At 49.0% G+C, this 21,038-nt stretch overlaps 1 protein-coding gene across 1 annotated transcript in view; it reads right to left on the reverse strand.

Annotated features, from left to right (window-relative positions):
- TASOR2 (transcription activation suppressor family member 2) overlaps positions 1 to 21,038 on the reverse strand; it is a 60,196-nt gene that overhangs the window by 10,242 nt on the left and 28,916 nt on the right. Inside the window, exons 9-15 of the mRNA XM_056846627.1 lie at positions 19,874 to 19,948; positions 17,097 to 17,876; positions 16,045 to 16,215; positions 13,865 to 14,768; positions 12,503 to 12,944; positions 9,617 to 10,270; positions 6,335 to 8,788 (exon numbers count right to left, since the gene is read on the reverse strand). Coding sequence (XP_056702605.1) covers positions 6,335 to 8,788; positions 9,617 to 10,270; positions 12,503 to 12,944; positions 13,865 to 14,768; positions 16,045 to 16,215; positions 17,097 to 17,876; positions 19,874 to 19,948 — 5,480 coding nt within the window. The remainder of the gene's footprint in view (positions 1 to 6,334; positions 8,789 to 9,616; positions 10,271 to 12,502; positions 12,945 to 13,864; positions 14,769 to 16,044; positions 16,216 to 17,096; positions 17,877 to 19,873; positions 19,949 to 21,038) is intronic.

Genomic DNA, 21,038 nt, shown 5'->3' on the forward strand with positions numbered 1-21,038 from the left:
CTGTCAGTTCAACCACCTTGGGAACTCCCAGCCATTCCAGACCTACTTCGTCAGGGGCCCTTGTTCCACCCGGACCCTCAATGGCTTCGCTTAACCGCCTGGAAATTGAGAGGTCATCTCTCTTAAGGAAGGGGTACAGCTCAGTGGTGGTAGACACAATGTTGGAAGCCAGAAAGCCTTCTACCAGGAGGATTTATAACACCTCCTGGAGAGCCTTTGTCCTATGGTGTAAGCGCAAGCATATTGATCCTCTCTCCCCAGGCATTCCCAAGGTCCTGGAGTTCCTCCAGGATGGAGTTGATCAGGGTCTCAAAGCCTCCACTTTGCACAGGCAGGTAGCAGCCATGTCTACCGTTCTATCTTCTAACGAAGGCCTACCTCTCTCTAGACACCCCCACATCATGACATTTCTGAAAGGGGTGACGCAGACTAAAACACCAGGAGTCCACTGCTTTCCCACATGGCGGCTTAACATAGTCCTCACCGCCTTGACACGACCTCCCTTCAAGCCCATCAGGGATATTCCTTTACAGACCTTGAGGATGAAAACCATCTTCCTCACGGCGGTAACCTCGGCCCGTCGAGTATCCGAGTTGAGGGCACTGTCAGTGTGCGAAGGCTTCTGTACCTTTCACAGGGACAAAGTGGTCCTCAGACTGGATCCCACCTTCATCCCAAAGGTGAACTCTGTATTTCATCATTCTCAGGAGATCCACCTACCCTCCTTTTGTCCCAACCCAGTGCACCCAAAGGAGAAGGAGTGGCACCATTTAGATCTTAGCAGATTTCTAAAGGCGTATCCCAGTTGCACGGAATCTATTAGGCGCTCAGATGCACTATTCATCTCCCTAACTAGTCCATCCCAGGGACAAAAAATGTCTATTGGTTCTTGTAGGTTATCCGGGCTGTGTAACCGTGGTCTTGGAATTTTCTTTCCTGACGTTTCGCCAGCAGCTGTGGCAGTCCTTCAGTGTTACTACTCTGAAGATGCCTGCCACAGCTGCTGGCGAAATGTCAGGAAAGAAAATTCCAAGACCACGGTTACACAGCCCGGATAACCTACAAGAACCAATTAACTCGAAAAAACCCCCCCCAAAAAAAGAAAGAACCAATTAACTCTGACCGTGAAAGCCTTCGACAAAAAATGTCTAGCTCTGCCATCAGCTACGCAGTAAGGCAATGCATTACTGAAGCATACAGGGCTAACAAAATTCCACCTCCTTTGGGCATTACTGCACATTCGGTGCGCAGTGCGGCAACATCAGCAACCTTTAATAGGCAAGCCTCACTAGATGAAATTTGTAGAGCAGCTACCTGGTCTACAGCCAATACCTTCATAAAACATTATAAGATCGATTCCATGGCCTCTGCTGACACAGCCTTCGGTAGAAGGGTACTGCAGCACGTTTTGGATAGATCTTAGACCCCACCCAGATGAAAAGCTCGTGGATATCCCGCGAATGACAAGATGCCCTTCTCCCAGAATGAGAATGGAGCCTTGTTTACTCACCGTGACGGCTCCTTCCGTTCTGGGATGAAGGGCATCTTGCCCGCCCAAGAAGTAATTATCCAAGACTTAGCATGTCAGTTTGAGGGGTACCATGAAGTAGAATCTAAATTTGAGAAGCATAATACAGAATCCTCCTTATGTCCGCCATCTTACCTGAATCTAAAGGAATATGTTGTTTTTTTCCTGTTGTTTTTTGTGTGTTCATATAATGAGAGTTCATGTTTCTTCTGTAAGCACCTTGTTTTTTGGTGCATGGTTGTCTTTTGCACTTATCTGTCTCCTTTAGCTCGGCGAGTATGAAAACTGGGTTTCCCGCCCAGGGGACAGGAAGTTGGAAAAAAATTTTAGTCCTGCCTCCCTGGGCACGTGATGGTAATACCCACGAATGACAAGATGCCCTTCATCCCAGAACAGAAGGAGCCGTCACGGTGAGTAAACAAGGCTCCGTTCTCTACTTTTTAAGGAGAATCAAACCAGCTTCCAATCGCCTTCTCTTCCCCTCCCCATGACAGACATCCTGTGAGATAGGTGGGGCTGAGAGAGTTCAGAGAGAACTGTGACTGGCCCAAGGTCACCCAGCTGGCTTCATATGTAGGAGTGGGGAATCAAACCCGGTTCTCTCCAGATTAAGAGTCCACCACTCCACCATGCTGGCTCTCACAAGAACAGACGCAGGGCCAGTGGAAAAGGAGAGCTCCCTGCCTTTCCCTCCCCCCAGCTCCAAAAGGCACCACCAGGGGTCAGAGGACTAGCATAGCCCAAAAAGCTACGCAAGGTGGAAGGCTGCAGTGAGGATGCGGCCGAGGCTGCCCTGCCCTGCCCTCTTCCATCAGCACAACATCCATAGGGCCGCGATGACATCACTACCAGACATTAAAATAACGCATATAAAACAGATAAAAGGAAGTATTTCTTCACGCAATGCATAGTTAAACTGTGGAACTCCCTGCCCCAGGATGTGGTGATGGCTGCCACCTTGGAAGGTGTTAAGAGGGGAGGGGACATGTTCATCGAGGAGAGGACTATCCATGGCTACTAGTCAAAATGGGTACTAGTCATGATGCATCCCTACTCCCTCCAGGATCAGAGGAGCAGGCCTATTACATGAGGTCCTGTGGAACGCAGGCAGGATAAATGCTGCTGCAGTTGCCTTGTTTGTGGGCTTCCTAGAGGCACCTGGTTGGCCACTGTGTGAACAGACTACTGGACTTGATGGACCTTGGTCTGATACAGCAAGGCTTTTCTTATGTCCTCTGAGGTGTGGCATTCTAGCAAGGTGTGATATGGCAAACCCTTTTTCTTTGGCCTCCCATTTGCAAAATGAAGACCTTGAGAGCTCTGACCGGGGGAGATGGAGGCATCATTCTCAGTGCTCGTCTACCTTAGAATCATAGAGTTGGAAGAGACCACCAGGATCATCTAGTCCAGTGGTTCCCAAATTTTTTGGGCCACCGCCCCCTTGGTTCCACAAACTCAACCCCAGTGCCCCCTACCCCATCAAACAACACAGTTGAAGGGGCCCACCTCTAGCGCCCCCCTAGGTAATCCCACCGCCCCCCAGGGGGTGGTACTGTCCACTTTGGGAACCAGTGATTTCGTCTAACGCCCTGCACAAAGCAGGAAATTCACAACTACCTCCTCCTCACACCCCCAGTGACCCTCTACTCCATTCCCAGAAGATGGCCAAAAAAAATCCCTCAAGCATCCCTGGCTTGGAAGAAAATTGCTTCCTCACCCCAAAATGGTGATTGGCATTATCCTGGGCATGTAAGAAAGGGCCACGAGAGCCAAACAATGACGCAACCCTTCCTACCTTCCCTCTAGCGATAAGTTCACAGAATCAGCCTTGCTGATCATCTAGCCTCTGTTTAAAAACCTCCAGGGAAGGAGCGCTCACCACCTCCCAAGGAAGCCTCTTCCACTGAGGAACTGCTCTAACTGTCAGGAAGTTCTTCCTAAAGTTTAGCTGGAAACTCTTTTGATTTAATTTCAACCTGTTGGTTCTGGTCCAACCCTGCCAGCGGCATCATGTGCAGAGGGGGCCCCTGTGACAAGGGTACAGTGTAACCCATGGGCCAAATTATTGGGGTGAGTTCAAGGGTGGAGGACATTTCTCCAGAGAGGTAAATTTTCTAATTCTTAGAATAACTAGATTCGACTCCAGCAGCACCTTAGAGACCAACAAGCTTATACCTCCAAAATCTTTGTTGGTCTCTCCGGTGCCACCGTACTTGAATCTTGTTCTACTGCAGACCAACACAGCGACCCTCTGGAGCTAATCCTTTTGATTGTCGCTGTCGTACCACACATGTACTCATGCCAGCTGCCATAGCCTAGATTGCGATTTCTCGTGTGATAAGACTGCGTCACAAGACACACGCTCGTGTTCCCCGTTACTATATAAAGTGTGTGCCAGAAGTTACCATCTGCACACCTACGCACACATACTGTTGTGAGTTGTCGTAGACTGCCTGCAGTCCAAATGCCACATGACTTTGAAACTAGGTCATAAGAACATGAGGAAAGCCTTGCTGGATCAGACCAAGGCCCATCAAGTCCAGTAGTCTGTTCACACAGTGGTGAACCAGGTGCCTCTAGGAAGCCCCCAAACAAGACGACTGCAGCAGCATTTATCCTGCCTGTGCTCTAGCGCTGGGAGCCAGCATGGTGTAGTGGTTAAGAGCGGTGGTTTGGAGTGGTGGAGTCTGCTCTGGAGAACCGGGTTTGATTCCCCACTCCTCCACATGAGCGGCGGTGGCTAATCTGGTGAACTGGATTTGTTTCCCCACTCCTACACACGAAGCCAGCTGGGTGACCTTGAGCAAGTCACAGCTCTTTCAGGGGAAGGTGATTGTAAGGGAAGGTGATTCCAATATAATAGGCATGTGCCTCTGATACTAGAGAGAACAAATATGCATCATAACTAGTATCCATTTTGACTAGTAGCCATGGATAGCACCTTCCTCCAGAGGACAGAGTCGGAGGCAGCCAAATATCTAGACTATTTCTCTTCCTCTTGAGGCAGGAAGATCAAAACAACTGGGGGTGGGGAGTGATGATGAAAGACTCTCTAAGGAGATTATAAATTCCCAGGACATGGGGAAGACACTTCTCCTCTTCCATCTTGCTGTTCTCCTTGGATGGGCACAAGCCATGATGGATTACGTCTATGCCGAGGGACAGGTGAGGGACAATGGGGGAGAAGTCCCAACTCTGAGAACTAAGGTAACACCAGACTTTAAACTACTGAAACTTCCAAGCAAAACTAGTCTGTCCTAATTAAATATCATTTAGCATAAGTACTGTGTGTAGGGTGAGGGGATTGGTGTTTTCACCTTTTCTTTGTATCCCTGCTCAGCCTGATGTGGGAACGGACTCTGTGTACTCTTTTCATTTTTGTTTGTTAAACTTTATTATGTTTTGAATGCCTGAAGCCTGATCCTTGGAAACGCACCATGCCTCTTTGGTCTTGCTGTCTGAAGTGCAGTAATAAGGATGGGCAGCATCTAAGCCCATTAGCACAAAACGGCAAAAGTACAACCCATTGTCCCTATGCCAGCTCGGAGGCGCAAAATGGGAGATACGGCAACTAAGCGAAGCTTTGAAAGAGACGGCATTGGCAAGCAGAAACTTGAGAGACGGCTGCGGGTTTTCTAACCTCCCGGGAACCCAAACAATGGGGCTTGCGAGGCTGTTCCTTCTCAGCCTCCAAGGGTAGTACAGGTTGAGTATCCCTTATCTGAATATCCGATATCTGGACTGACCCGCAAACTGGATCTTTTGAGCTGGCATGCAGGCAGATCTGCATCACTCAGAACAGGGTACAGAGGAGACAGGAAAGAGGAAGGAGGATGGGAAAGGGCAGGAAGCAAAAAAAAGGGAAGCCAGCTTTCCTTCTGAGGAGGAGGAGATTACCACTGGCACGCCTGCTAGAAGCTGCTTCACTCTCTCTGCCTTAGGCTGGGGACCAGATATTCCAAAATACGGAAAGATCCGAAATACAGTCCAGATAAGAGATACTCAACCTGTAATATAAAACATTTCAGAATTACAAAATAGCTATTTCCTATTAATCCCCGCTTTGCTAAAACAGCAGGCTGTCCTTGAAAAGAGCAGGAATTCAGTGGCACCTTAAAGACTAACAAAATTTCGGGCAGGGTATGAGCTTTCGTGAGCCACAGCTCACTTCTTCAGATACCTGAAGAAGTGAGCTGTGGCTCACAAAAGCTCATAGCCAGCCTGAAATTTGGTTAAGTCTTTAAGGTGCTACTGGACCCTTGGCTCTTTTCTACAGCAGGTTGTCTTATTCCAGACGCTTTGTTGGATGACTAATGGCTAATAGCTTAAAATAATTTCTTAAAACTTGTTTAGCACAAGAGAATCCTGCAATCGAGCTTTAGAGGTCACTGGCCAAAGCTCTAATTCCAAACTTGGAAGCCACCTGTACATTCCCTCTTTCCACAGTTTCCAAATTTGGGACCCAGCTTCAGGTATATCCACTCTCCCCACTCTTCATCCCTTCCTCTCCAGTGGAACCCCCCCCATTCCCGTTTTTCCTTCCTTGCCCACGAAATACTGTTTGAGTACACTAACCATGGTTTCCTGTTACCCAGAACTTAAAACTTAGTTTACAGATTATGATGAAGAAGGGAACCCTAGTTAGGATAAACCCTGGTTACTGTCATCCCATGTTATCATGCTAAATCATAGTTAAAGAAAAAAAAGAGGCAGGGATTTGTATCAGAGGATGAACTGGGTTGGGGGAGAATAAATGTCCCACATTCCTAAAATCTGTTATGAATAATTAAAAAGTGAATATTTTACCTTTATCCTCCCAAAGAAAGGATCGTCGTCTGTTTCCACCAGGTAGAAAGAGTAGGGTTTTTTGCATGCCTCCTTGGCGACATTTTTAAGTCTGAAATGTAGTGTGTTGCACAAGTCGTCGAAGAGGTGCTCATAGGAGGCCATCCTTCCGGGCAAGGATGGGCATTTTTTCTCCGGAACATCTTCTGAGGTAGTATTGGGATCTCTCCCTTTGTTGCTCATCTGCTGGTCGTCCAACTTCATCACTCTGCTCAGCTCAGCAAATTCATCCATAATGACCGAGATGTCACCTCGGCAATCTTTTAGCTTATTATTGTACGTTAACTTGTTGAGGTGAAAAGGGGCGGGCCGTCCCTGCCCCTGGCTTTTGGGCCTAGCTGCTTTGCTAAAGGAGTCCCGTGGAAGAGTGGGAGGGTCGAAGGGGTCTCCGGGCATGCTGACTCTCGGGTACCAATGCGTGGCACTCCGCCTTGCGCCAGGATTCATAATCGTGATCAGAAGTGGGCTTCTGCTCCGAGGTGGCAAATTCAAAACAGGAGCTTCGGGTACCTTTCTCAAGGGTAATGTTTCGGCTGTTACCTGAGGTGCAATCAAGGGATCGCTGGAGGTAGAAAATTGAGGTCTACTCTTTCCTAGGATTTGCTTTAGCTTATAATGGAAACGCAAACACTCCATATCTAAAGTGCTTTGGACAGGGTCATCCAAAACTCGCCAAGTCCTACTCAGAGAGTTTATTAATCCCGACTCTTTCATGAAACCATCACCCCTCTTGGAAGAGTAAAAAGTTCTAGTTTTTTCCTTGTGCTTCTTGGTAACAGAAAAGTTGATATAACCCTTCAGAGGTCCCTGCTCACCGTCCAGTTTCAGAGCGGGCAGGGCAGGCCTATCGTTCCTTCTACACATTAAAGGCCAGTCAAAGCGTTCATCCTCAGGCTCAGCATCCAAAATCCTCGTCTTTTCCCCCAAGTACACCCAATCATCGCTCTTACTGATCTCTTGCTCTGGCCTCAAATCACAGATGTAGGTAGCCCCTGTAACTCCTGTGGAGTCCGTGGATCTTGTACGACAAGCGTTCGCAGATGGATCTTTGCAATATGGATCTCCAAAGAGTTCTTCGCCATCATCTGCCGAAACCGATTCCACTTCCCAATTTGTATTAGGACCTAACACGCTGGTGGGGGACTGTGCCCGTTTGCTGGCCAACTGTACATCCACAGCGTCTCCAGGATCCTCCTGTTTTTGTCCTTCGCTTGTGCCTCCATGGAAAAGGGAATCAGGTTCTTCTGGTGGATACTCAACTAGACGTCCTCCTTGAACACAAGGCAAAATTTCTACACGCCCTTCCTTGTACAGCCCACCTTCCCTTGCCAAAATGGATGCTTCCTGGCTAGCAGGTCCTAAGCCAACTTCTCCAAACAACATGGGAGCAATGGAATCAACCAGACATTCTCCTGGAACACAAGGCAAGACTTCTACATGCCCTTTCTTGAACAGACCACCTTCCCTTGCCAAAATGGATGCTTCCTGGCTAGCAGGTTCTAAGCCAACTTCTCCACACAACACAGGAACAATGGAATAATCATTGCTCTTTGAGGGTACAGCTGTTCCCGCCAACTGAAATTTGCCATCTAGGCTTGGGGTGCCCGATTTTGCTCGATCCTTGCAACAAGGACTTGAAAGGACATCCTCAGCAATGGGGGCAGCTTCGTTCTCTCCAAATGGGTCTTCTTCCACCCCATCCACTCGATGTGAGCTTCGACCTTCGTGGGATGTTGAAAGGCACTGGCTGTCCTCTTTTGACTCTGACTCTTGGTTAACAAAGATGCCCTGCCTCTCTAAATGTCCGTCCACCACCAATCCGGGGTCAGAAGTGGTAAGCTGGTCAGTTGTCCAGCTCTCTTCGTCACTCTCAGGAGGGGTCACACACTCCAGGGCCATGGAACGGATCCAATTTAAACCCGAGTCCTCTTTAGAGCAGGATCCTTCACCCTCCACTTTTAAACCACTCACGGTGTCAATTGGTTCGCAAAAGGGCTTGATTTCTTCCGTCACAGTAGCTGCAACCTGGTTTAGCTTATCATCATGTGCTATTTCTTCCGAAACAAAGATGTTTCCATTATTCTCATTTTTTTCACTAGGCTCAGTGGCTTTAGAGCTAACTCTGAACTCACTATCGTTCAACCCCAAGCACTGGATTTCTTCATCTTCTACAGTATCATTCAGTAATTCTGGCATCTGCCTGGTCTTTTGTTCTTCTTGAATTACTTGGTGACTAGTGTCCAATGGAACTGTATCAGCCCCGTTCACGTCTTCCTCTTCCTCGTCAGTGCAGGGACCCTCATCCAAACCTACTTGCTCAGGAAATGCAAAATTTGGGTCTGATGCAGCGGAGTCTTCTTGGTCCTCAGGCGATTCTGAATCTCTTTCAGGTATGGTTTGATGGGCTGGATGATTCTGTAATGGAGCTGAATCAAGGGGACAAGTTCCTTTTTCCTCCAGGGAAACACAAGAGTTCCCAACGAATCCCAATAGTTGAGTAGATGCAAGACTTTTGGCCGATACAAGAGAATCGTTTTGGTCCCCTATATATTCTTCTTCAGTTGGCATACTGTTTTGCACTTGGCCCAGTTCACAAGCTGACTCAACCAGGGAGACTTCCTCTTGGGACTTCACTTCAATCACATTCATTTGATTTGGAGATATGGGACATTCGGTTGACATTGCAGAGTCTTCCTGGCTCCTTGGCAATTCTGATATGTTATCAGGCTTTGACCGACAGGCAGGATTAGTCTGCTGCAAAGCTGAATCAGGCTGGCCAATTTCTTTGCCTCCCTCGGAGACACCACCTAGATCGAATGGGTTTGAGAATGTCTGACTCTTCCCTAACTCAAAAAAATCTTCTTGGCTCCCTACAGAATCCCCTTGAGCTACTGAATCATTCTTTATTCGGTTCAGTTCAGTAGCTTGCAAAGAAACCGAATCTGCTAGGCCGGTTCCTTTGTCTTCCTGGGAAACGCATGAGCATTCAACCAGATCCGTTGCGTTTGGAGATACAGGATGTCCGGGTGGTACAACAGAGTCTTCAATCCTTGCCAATTCAGTTATTTCATGAAGAGTGACCTGATGGAAAGGAACAGCTTGAGGTGGGCCAGAAACAGCCAGGCCTGTTTGACTGTCCTGCAAAACATAGAAACCTTCAACAGAAACCATCGGGTTTACAAATGCAGATGTTGGGGCTAACCCAGCAGGGTCTTCTTCTTGGTCCCCTGGTGATTCCATTACTGTTTCGGGAACAGTCTGCTGTAGAGAACTTGCGGTTGGCGACGGTATTAAAGTTGTCAAGCTATCGCCAGGTGACGTCGCGTCACACACGCAAGCCTCTTCCGCCGCACAAACCTCCGGGGGAAGCTCCTCATTATCTTGATCCAGATCCACATCTCGCACCTCTACGTCAGCATCGTTGCTATCTGAAAGAGCAAGGTCAATTGATTCCAGCTCCACGCTCTCGCCATCTACATCTTCCTCAACTTCATCCATGGGGAGATCCTGTGTATCTCCTTCTCCCTTGCACAGACAGTCATCTTTCTCGTACTCGGTGTTTGCCTCTAACCAGGTCACTCCGGAAGTATGTAGCGACTCGCTACTGTCGATCTGGCAGCTGTCCTTCTCCGCAGAAGACAAGGAACTGTCGATTTCCGGCTTCTCAGCAGAAACAGCGCTCCTGGGGCTTCCTACCCCCTGTGTGTCTGCTGTGGTCTCTGGCAGTTCAGGAAGCATGGACGCAGCAGAGTCGCTTTGGGAAACTTCAAACAGGATGACAGTATGATTTGCTTCAGCCTCCAAGCAACCACTGCCATTTAAAGAACCGCCGCTCTGGCTGCAAACAGAGATAAGAGGCCCCAGAAAGAATTCCTCTTCTGGCTCTTCTCTGGACACCTGAAAAGGTCCAAAGTTTCAAAGATTCAGGGAGGCAGAAAGAAGCACAGGCAGAATCGCTACAGGAGGGGTGTCAAACATATGGCCTGTGGGCTGCATCTGGCCCCTTGAAAGCTCTTATCCAGCCCGTGAGCCAGCGGAGGCAGCAGCCCCACATTCCCAATCTGGGCTGGCGAGCCTGCGGCAGGCTCACCAGCTGAGACACACACACACCCCCGTGCCCGATCTGGGGTCCCAAGGCATAGCCCAGCCTGACCAAATGACATTAAGTCATATCCGGCCCTCATAACAAATGAGTTTGACACCCCTGCTGTACAGATTTTTAAATCGGCAAACTATCCTAAAAAAACTGTCAAAGGCTTTCACGGTCAGAGTTCATCAGTTCTTGTAGGTTATCCAAGCTGTGTGACAGTGGTCTTGGTATTTTCTTTCCTGACGTTTCGCCAGCAGCTGTGGCAGGCATCTTCAGAGGAGTAACATTGAAGGACAGTGTCGGAGACACTGCTGGCAAAACGTCAGGAAAGAAAATACCAAGACCACGGTCACACAGCCCGGATAACCTACAAGAACCGATATCCTAAAAAAAGTTAATCAAAATGATAAAGGCAGCTAGACTCGAGGCCAGTAGCACCTTAGAAACCATCAAGATTCGCAGGGTATAAGCTTTCAAAAGTCACCACTCTCCTTGTCAGATGGCTGTCTTCTGAAGCTCCACGGAATGTCTCTGGGTTACAGTAGAACAGCTAGATTTGAGTCCAGTAGCATGTTAGAGGCCAACAACATTTTGGGGGGATAAGCTTTTGAGAATCAAGGTTACCTTGGTCAGATACAAGCACTGACTCTCGCAAGCTGATACCCTGAACATCTTGCTGGTGTCTAGAATCATAGAGTTGGAAGGGACCACCAGGGTCATCTAGTCCAACCCCCAGCACAATGCAGGAAATTTACAACTGGCCTCCCCCCACGCCCCCAGTGACCCCCACTACATGCCCAGAAGATGACCAAGATGCGTTCCCTCTCATCATCTGCTTAAGGTTATAGAATCAGCATTCCTGACAGATGGCCATCTAGCCTCTGTTTCAAAACCTCCAGGGAAGGAGAGCTCACCACCTCCCGAGGGAGCCTGTGTCATTGAAGAACCGCTCTGTTAGAAAATTCTTCCTAATGTCTAGGCGGGAACTTTTTGATTTCATTTTAACCCGTTGGTTCTGGTCCAACCTTCTGGGGCAACAGAAAACAACTTGGCACCCTCCTCTATGTGACAGCCCTTCAAGAACTTGAAGATGGTTATCATATCACCCCTCAGTCTTCTCCTCTTCAGGCTAAACATACCCAGCTCCTTCAACCTTTCCTCATAAGACTTGGGTCTCCAGGCCCCTCACCATCTTTGTTGCCCTCCTCTGGACATGTTCCAGCTTATCTACATCTTTCTTAAACTGTAGTGCCCAAAACTGAAAACAATACTCTAGGTGAGGTCTAACCAGAGCAGAGTAAAGCGATACCATCACTAAGCGATACCAGCACTGAGGAGCTACTGGTCTCGAATCTACCTCTCCTATTGTAGACCAACCTGGCTACCCTCTGAAACAAAATTATAAAGAGTAAATGAACTTCAAAAATGGTTTACTCCTTATAATTTTAAGGCTCACTGGTATAGCACTGAGAGCCAGCGTGGTGTAGTGGTTAAGAGCAGTGGTTTGGAGCGGTGGACTCTAATCTGGAGAACCGGGTTTGATTCCCCACTCCTCCGCATGAGTGGCGGAGGCTAATCTGGTAAACTGGATTTGTTTTCCCATTCCTCCACATGAAACCAGCTGGGTGACTTTGGGCTAGTCACAGTTCTCTTAGAGCTCTCTCAGCCCCACCTACCTCACAGGGTGTCTGTTGTGGGGAGGGGAAGGAAATTGTAAGCCAGTTTGAGTCTTCCTTAAGTGGCAGAGAAAGTCGGCACTTTTCAGATTTTTCTGCAAACAGAGGGAGCCCTCCAAGTTTGCTGAACAATCTGTTTTTAGTCATCGTGGGCCCAACCTGTGGATTTAAGTATCTGCAGATTAGGCCAAACGTGGCTATTAGATATAAAGATGGTGCCCAACTGCATTGCATGTCTGATCTCCAGCAAAGGGAGTTCTTTTGTAAAACAGAACACACTTTTAGAACCCAGACCATGGGGTGGGAATAGAATGGCCACTGATAATATGGAGTCCAGCCACCACCGGCCTACTAAAGTCTCACCTTATCAAAGGCCTGAGGCAGACCCCCCAAGTCGCTGGCGAGGGAGCTGACTGCCCCACCTTCCAAAGGCAGGTAGTTGGTCTCCACGGGGTCGGCAAGGGGAGCTTCGTACTCTATGCAGTTTGTAGAGGACAGTTCATTACAAGAGAGCGGTTTCTCCATGGGGGAATACGCCCTTCCTTCGACTTTACTGGGCGCCTGGTATGCCTCAGAGAACAAGTCCGCCGAGCGTGTCTCTGAGTCGTAGAACCCCTCACCGTCGTCGACGAGCTCTAGAGGATCCACGACACTGTTCAGCGAGACATATTTGGCAGGGTTGCTGTGTTCAACCACTTTCCTGACTCGAGGGGATCGGAATGGCTTGCTATAAAACAAGGCCACCCACATATGGAGTATCATCTTCATTTCTTCCACGTCGTCTGACAGGCTCACATCCCAGGGTCTAGAGAAAGAGCAAAAGAAATATTCTTCAATTATAACACCATTCAGAAATCTGGATTAATTAAATCTTCTTAATTTCCGAACGGTGTTGTAATTGAAGTTTCTCAAGTCAAGTTGGGAAAAAAATGCACTGGGTAGTCTCGACAAAAAGAACTTGTTCTCCCTCTTCCAAAATACTAGCTCTCAAGGGCATCCAATGAAGCTGATTGGCATAGTTTCAGAACCGAAAAAAGAAATACTTGTTGCCAGCATGGTGTAGTGGTTAAGGGCGGTGGTTTGGAGCGGTGGAGTCTAATCTGGAGAACCGGGTTTGATTCCCCACTCCTCCACATAAGCAGCGGAGGCTAATCTGGTGAACTGGATTTGTTTCCCCACTCCTCCACATGAAGCCAGCTGGGTGACCTTGAGCAAGTTACAGCTCTGCTAAAGCTCTCTCAGCCCCACCTACCTCACAGGGGGCCTGTTGTGGGGAGGGGAAGGGAAGGTGATTGTAAGCCGGTTTGAGTCTGCCTTAAGCGGTAGAGAAAGTTGGCATATAAAAACCAACTCTTCTTCTTCTTCTACATGACGATTAAAATTTGGAATTTGATGCTAGAAAGTGTAGTTATGGCCACAAGCACAGACAGCTTTAAAAAGGGATTAGACAGATTCGTGGAAGATAGGTTTATCAATGGCTACTGGCCATGGTGACTAAAGGGAACCTCCATGTTCAGAGGCAGTCAACCTCTGAATACCAGTGCCAGGAGGCAACATCAGGGGAAGGCTTCGGCTTCTATGCCCCATTGTTGGACCTCCAGAGGAACTGGTTGGCCACTGTATGAGGCAGGATGCTGGCCTAGATGGACCCTCACTGGTCTAATCCAGCAGGGCCTTTCTTATGTTCTTAATACCTTTCCAAACCTGGGGGGAAAACCCACTTACCCGTGTACAGCCCGAATGACCGTTTTCTCTAACGAATTGTTAGTGTATTTGCTATCTAAGCTGAAGAGGTATTCATCCTCCCACTGGCAAGTCACTCGAACAGACTGGTCACAAAAGGTCACTTGATGGGACTTGCCAAAGTCCTCCTTTGGCCTGGCAGCCATGACGGCAGAGCGCGAGAACGGTAAGTAGGTCCGTAACTGCTTGTGTGGGTGGCAAATGTTCTGTTGGTGCCGGAAAGGCAGCACTTTCCCAACAAGGGGTCCTGACTTTGCGCTTTTCACCCCATTCTTGGAGTTGGGGGGACTCGGGGACCCTCTCCAAGGGAGCTGCTTTCTCAAAGGCTCCAAGGTAAGGGAGGCGTACGAGTGCTCGATGGAGATCAGAGAGGGCACATTTGGGTCCGAAAAATATACAATCTCCGCTGGAAGTTCTGCGAGGGGCTTGGCCGGATGGGGTCTCGCGCTCTTCTTTTTGCCGGAAACTGTGCGGCCCCTCTCTCGAGGGCTAGAAGGGGATTCCGCGCTTTGACTAGGCTGTACGGGGGCTGGAGGAGACCCCTGAGGACCCCCACCAGAAAGGGAGCTGCCTTTCAGTTTTGCGTTGATCCTGTGATACTCGTGATCGGAAGCCTTGCACAAAAGTTTCCCCCTGTGCAGGTGCCGGCGCTCTCGGGACAGGTTGTGAGACAACCCAGATCTGTTGGTGTTACTGAGCAGCAGAGAGTTGCAAGAGCTAAGTGCCAGATCAGCCAACATGTTCAAAGCATGGGAATCGCATTCATCTCTCCTCAGGGGTGGACAAGTGTCCCAAAGAGCAGATCTTTCACTGGAAGGAGAGTTCTCGTCGCCAAGGATTTCTGACTCAGCTTCATCTGCATCGTGATGGACATCTTTCTTCTTTACTACAAAAGAAAAGCCAGAATTTCAGTGTCAAAACAGATTTCTTACATCACTCGGCATATACATCTTTCTAGTAGCTACAGTTTGAACTGAGGAAGCTAAGCGAAAAGACTGAATACCGGGGGTGTCGTCTTCAGCTTGTGACCTTCATTCTTCAATTCTATCTCCAATTTCCAATCAGGATAATTTCAACCAGTGTTTTTTTATGAACACTGGATTTGAATTAGACTGATTATATACATGAAGAACTCATGGAGTATTCTATGTGGTTTTGAATGGCACCTGTAATGTTATCCTCAGTAGTATTTTTATAGAGTTGTGCATTGATATTTTGGGATTGCATTATAAAATTGTTATTTAGGATCTTCTATATACCATATTTTTCCGTCTATAAGACGCCCCCGTGTATAAGACAACCCCTATTTTTTTAACTTAAAATTTAAAAAAATAGGGGTCGTCTTATATGCGGGGGCGTCTTATAGGGCAAAAGAGTCCTGTCGCCCTGGAGCAAGCGAGCTGGGAAAGAGGCCAGTGGCCCTGGCTGGCCTGTGTTCAAACCGGGCCCCGCGGGCCCCACCCGACGGGTAGGGTGGGCGGCAATCAGTTTGAATGCCGGCCGGCCAGGGCCACCGGCCTCTTTCCCTGCTTGCTTCTAGCGAGCGAGCAGGGAAAGAGGCCGGTGGCCCCGGCCGGCCTCTTTCCCTGCTCGTTTCTAGCGAGTGAGGGGGAAAGAGGCTGGTTAGAACATGGTGACCAGTCTGAACGCCGGGCCGGCCAGGGCCACCGGCCTCTTTCCCCCTGCTCTTTAGAAGCAAGCGGGGAAAGAGGCCGGTGGCCCTGGCCGGCAGCATTCAAACTGGTAGGTGCCCACCCCGCCCGACAGCTGGAGACCGGTTTGAAAGCCAGCCAGCCAGGGCCACTGGCTTCTTTCCCCGCTCGCTCACTTTCGGCTGTTGCTGCCGGCCGGCAGCAACAGCCGTATTCCATGAATAAGACAACCCCCTAATTTTTGGGGTTATTTTTAAATAAAAAAGGGTCGTGTTATGCACAGAAAAACACGGTACTTGGTGGCCTTGTGGTGCTATTTCTTTACAGAAAGGGGCTCAAGCAGGATGTTCCCCCATAAATAAGAACGAGAAGATGAAGTGGGGTGGGGCTGGGGGGGGAGAATCCTTGGGACAAGGATATACTAAGGCCCGGGTCAATGCCTCAGTCCCCCAACTGTGCATTCCTGACTTAGGTTTGAGGATCTCCAGCTTGAAAGCGTCAGGATCTTACCTGCCCTACACTTGTTGACCTTCTCCACCTTTCCCACCTCCGTGCTCTTTCTGCAGTTCAAGAACCGGGCCTTTTTCTGTTCTGCGTCAGGACCCTCGGAAGAAGGCGTGGCTTTTGAGGGTGGCTCGTGCCTTGTCCTCTGCACAAATTCCGCCGACAAAACCTCAGCACCTTGGAGAAAGAAAAGCTGCTTTAGGGGAGGGAAGGAGTAATCGGCTCTCGTAGCTCATTCTTACACGCCCATGGGAATGTCAATTGCCACTTAGGGGTCCGGAAGGAATTTTCCTCCAGACCAGATTGGCCAGCGATCCTGGAGGTTTTGTGCCTTCCTCTGGGCATAGAGCAAAGGTCACTGGGGGAGTAAGGGGGGAGGTAGTTGTGAATTTCCTGTGTTGTGCAGGGGGTGGATCAGACTAGACGACCCTTGAGCTACCTTCCAGCTCTATGTTTCTATGATTTTATGAAAGCTTGACTTGTTGGTAACTGCCCTGAAAGTGATGGCAGTGGACATGGGATACAAATATTCCAACTATATTGGCCTGGAGGAGCTCAATGGTTCTGGAAATAGTGGGACATAGCAGTTAGCGTCAGAACCCCTCACCTTCCAGAACCTGAAGCCCATGGGAGTTGAGAGGAGGACCCCTCCCACCAACCACAGGAGGCAGAAGAATGAGGAGGAGAGTTGATTTTTATATGCTGACTTTCTCCACCACTTATGGGAGAATCAAACCGGCTTACAATCACCTTCCCCTCCCCACAACAGACACCCTGTGAGGTAGGTGGGGCTGAGTGAGTGTGACTAGCCCAAAGTCACCCAACTGGCTTCATGTGGAGGAGTGGGGAAACCAACCCAGTTCACCAGATTAGCCTCCGCGGCTCATGTGGAGGAGAGGGGAATTGAATCCGGTTCTCCAGATCAGAGTCCACCGCTCCAAACCACCACTCTTAACCACTTTACACTGGTAATGCACCAGCTGACCAGAGAACAAGTCACCATTAATCCAGGACTAAGTTCGGCAGTTGCAAATCCCTTCGATCGATTCAAGACTCACCTCTTTTCCTTCTTAAGGGGTACTGAAGATTTTTTAATTTAAGGGTAGGTTCACCGGAATCTACCGAGGGCCCCGCATCTTTAGAAGACACGGGCGAAAGATCCAGCTTCTTCTTTTTAGATTTCTTCCGCTTCTTGTTGCTCTCCATGATACAGAGGACCTTCAGGGGGGCCCACTTCTTCCTCGTGCTGGCCCCCAGGAGCCGGCTGGATCTCCTTTTACAGCGCTGCAGCGTCCGCTCGCTCGCCCGGCTGGGCTTCCCCGCCCCCTCCGTGCTGTGAGGGGTCGATTCCGCAGATTTCCCCGACCTCGTGGTCTCGCCGAGCGGTACGGCACCCTCGGGGAGCAGAGAGTCTGAACTTAAGCCTGAAACGCCGGAAGCGTCACATACTCGGCTACCATTGGAAGACCGAGAATCGGTGCCGGGACAAGCCGAGGCCGCTGACATTTCCAAAGTGTAGTTTTGGGGATCCGACAGGTAAAGGTGCAAGCGGGAAAAGGATTTCTGGGAGCACTTTCCAGACACGGCTTCAAGGTCAGACTTCTTTAAGTACTGGTCGAAGGAGAGGGACATTCTGTCCGGGTCGGTAAAGGTGGGTAGCAAATTCTTATCCAGTGTCGCCAGCTCTTGGACATGCTGCTGAACTAGAGCTCCGAGAGGCACCCCTTCCTCGTTGTGGTCTTTGGCTGCCTCCGCCAACGCGAAGCGAAGGGCTGGCAGAAGCAAACTGACTTGTGAAGATCTCTTGTTCGCCCTGTGGTTGCATCTCAAATCTTTTGCTGCCAAGGAGAAAAAGCACAAATGAAAACGGCATGCAAAATGTATGGACTGTATGGACTGTATTGTGGACTGTATTGTGGACTGCATAGCTATTATGTCAGTCCACAATAGCCATGCAGATTAGCCTTGAATTCCACATGTTAACAGATCACTTCAGGATACAATGGTTCCACATTAACATACCACACCCTCATTAGCACATTATCTTGATACTTACAGGACAATGATTTGCACATTACCTTTAATACTTTGCAGGACAATGACTCAGCTCAAACCCAACCCCCTTCTGACTATATATTACTCTTCCTACACAACTGACACTGAGAGACTACTGTTGCAGTCAGTTGTCACAAACAAATCATAGCTTATTCATCATGGGAACGAGTCAGGAAGCCCTCAGACTCCTCCTTCCTCTGCTCAGTGTGCCAAGATTGAAGCCTTCTTTAGAGCCAACCGTGACTCACATCCCAACGTCCAAATCAGATTGTTTAAACCCAACTCCAGCTTGTTTCTTGTTCTACAACCAGTATTCCAAACCAGTTTAATCCTGGTTTGTAAATACAGAACCCCCGACACAGACATTGTGCTGTGCTTGCTCTGAACTCAGAACTTTTCTATCTTAGAGCTACGAACAAAAGGGGAAAGAGGGTTTCCTGGCTCATTTTTATCATAAACAGCCTATGGTTTGTTCGTGAGGTGCAAAGGCAAGTCAGGCATTAAGCTTTTGGTGGATTTCCTTGAAAGCCTATAAAATATTTCCACTCTTGATAATGTATTGCCAGTGGGGGTAGATCACAGCCACTCTGATTAGCTCTTTCAGTCATTTTCCCGCTGCAAAGAAATGGGAGTTGAGAAGAGACGGGGCCACGGCTCAGGGAGATGGGGCTGTGGCTCAGCGGTAGAGCACCTGCTTGGCATGCAGAAGGTCCCAGGTTCAATCCCCGGCATCTGGCAGTAGGAAACGCTCCTGAGACACTGGAGAGCGGCTGCCAGACTGAGTAGACAATACTGACCTTGATAGACCATTGGTATAAGGCAGCTGCATGGGTTCATGGGTTCTCCCCTGCGGTAACCTGCATGTTATACATATACGTGTGTGTGAAGTGCCTTCAAGTCGCAGCCGACTTATGGCGACCCCTTTTGGGGTTTTCATGGCAAGAGACTAACAGAGGTGGTTTTGCCAGTGCCTTCCTCTGCACAGTAACCCTGGTATTCCTTGGTGGTCTCCCATCCAAATGCTAACCAGGGCTGACCCTGCTTAGCTTCTGAGATCTGATGAGATCAGGCTAGCCTGGGCCAACCTTCCAATTTCGGGAGCTACTTCACAAATCTGAAGAGGGCTCTAGCCCACTGAAGTTTCTGCCACAAGCAGAACTCTGGAAAAGCGGCATTTCCTTTTTTGAAATAAATAAAGTTTATGCCTCGGTAAAACATAGGAGGAAAGTAGATTCCTTTGAAAAGTGGTGTGGGAGGAGAGTGTTACGGATACCACGGACTGCCAAAAAAACAAATCAGTGGGTTCTAGATCAAGTCAAGCCTGAACTGACCCTAGAAGCTAAAATGACTAAACAGAGGCTGGCGTACTTTGGTCACATTATGAGAAGACAAGAGTCACTGGAAAAGACAGTTATGCTAAGAAAAGTTGAAGGAAAAGAGGAAGACTCAACAAGAGATGGATTGACTGTATAAAGGAAGCCACAGCCTTCGGTTTGTAAGACCTGAGCAAGGCTGTTAAAGATAGGACGTTTTGGAGGACACTGATTCATAGGATCGCCATGAGTCGGAAGCAACTTGACAGCCCCTAACATACACACAAATATTTCCAGCAGGGTAACTTGATTCGTGCCTTGCTGCAAAAACAGCTCAGAGTTGTGTGGCACTTTCAAGACCCACAACTGGGGCCTAATTAAGGGTTTGTTAAAGCGCCACAGAACTCTGGGTCATTTTTGCTCCAGATTTCCTGCGGTTACTCATGTGCCAAGAATCTCAACTCTACCTGCTAGGCATGTTGCCTTTGGGGACGAGATCACGAACAAGGCCTGAAGACGTGGTATTTCCTCAGGGATAGAATCTGTGGGGCACAAAGAGACACAGAGTTGAGATGGGTCCTTCCTACAAATAACAGAGGGTGACATTTATCACTCCTCCCATCACCCATTTTAACCCTACAACAACCCTGTGAGGTATGTCAAGCTGAGATGGAGCAACCGGCCTACGGTCAGATGGTGAGCTCTACAACAGGGTGTGGATTTGAACTTGGGTTTCTCAGGCCCTAGTCCAACACTCGAAGCCAGGGGTCCCCAGCCGGTTTGAGAAGAAGAAGAAGAGTTGGTTTTTATACGCCGACTTTCTCTACCTCTTAAGGCAGAATCAAACCGGCTTACAATCTCCTTCCCTCCCCCTCCCCACAAGAGACACCCTGTGAGGTGGGTGGGGCTGAGAGAATGTGACTGGCCCAAGGTCACCCAGCTGGCTTCATGTGCAGGAGTGGGGAAACCAATCCAGTTCACCAGATTAGCCTCCGCCGCTCATGTGGAAGAGTGGGGAATCAAACCCAGCTCTCCAGATCACACTCCGCTGCTCCAAACCACCGCTCTTAACCACTACACTACGCTGGCTCTCGTGGTGTAGTAGCCTTCACACACCTTTGGAATTCTGAAACAGTATAGTTGGCGCAGCCACAAAATGGCTGCCCTAGGAAGTGGAGCCAGCCACAAAATTAGGCTTGCCAGTTGCCCGGTACTGGGGGCAAATCCCTGCCAATCGACTGGGCTTCCCACCAATCCCCAGCTGGTCAATGGACAGAAGAGGGCCAGCTGAAAGAGGGGAGTGATAATCATGCAGACGCTCTAGCACTCCTCCCATAAAACCTCTATGGTTTCCATAGAGTTTTCAGAGGAGATTGCCAGAGCATCCCTATTACTTCCAGGTTTGCCTGGAAGTGATGTAGATGCTCTACCACACTCCCCCCCAAAAAACCTCTATGGAAACCATAGAGTTTTTGGAGGTGATTGCTAGAGTGTCCACATCACTTCTGGGTCATATCGCCCCAGCCCCAGAAAGCTCCTGCCAGTTGACAGGGGGGACCCGGCAATGCTACACAAAAAGGCTGCCGTGGCAGGAGGAACCGCCAGTTACAAAAGGGCCACTGCAGCTTATTT

Source organism: Euleptes europaea, chromosome 3 (genome assembly GCF_029931775.1).
Source record: "Euleptes europaea isolate rEulEur1 chromosome 3, rEulEur1.hap1, whole genome shotgun sequence".
NCBI lineage: Eukaryota > Metazoa > Chordata > Lepidosauria > Squamata > Sphaerodactylidae > Euleptes > Euleptes europaea.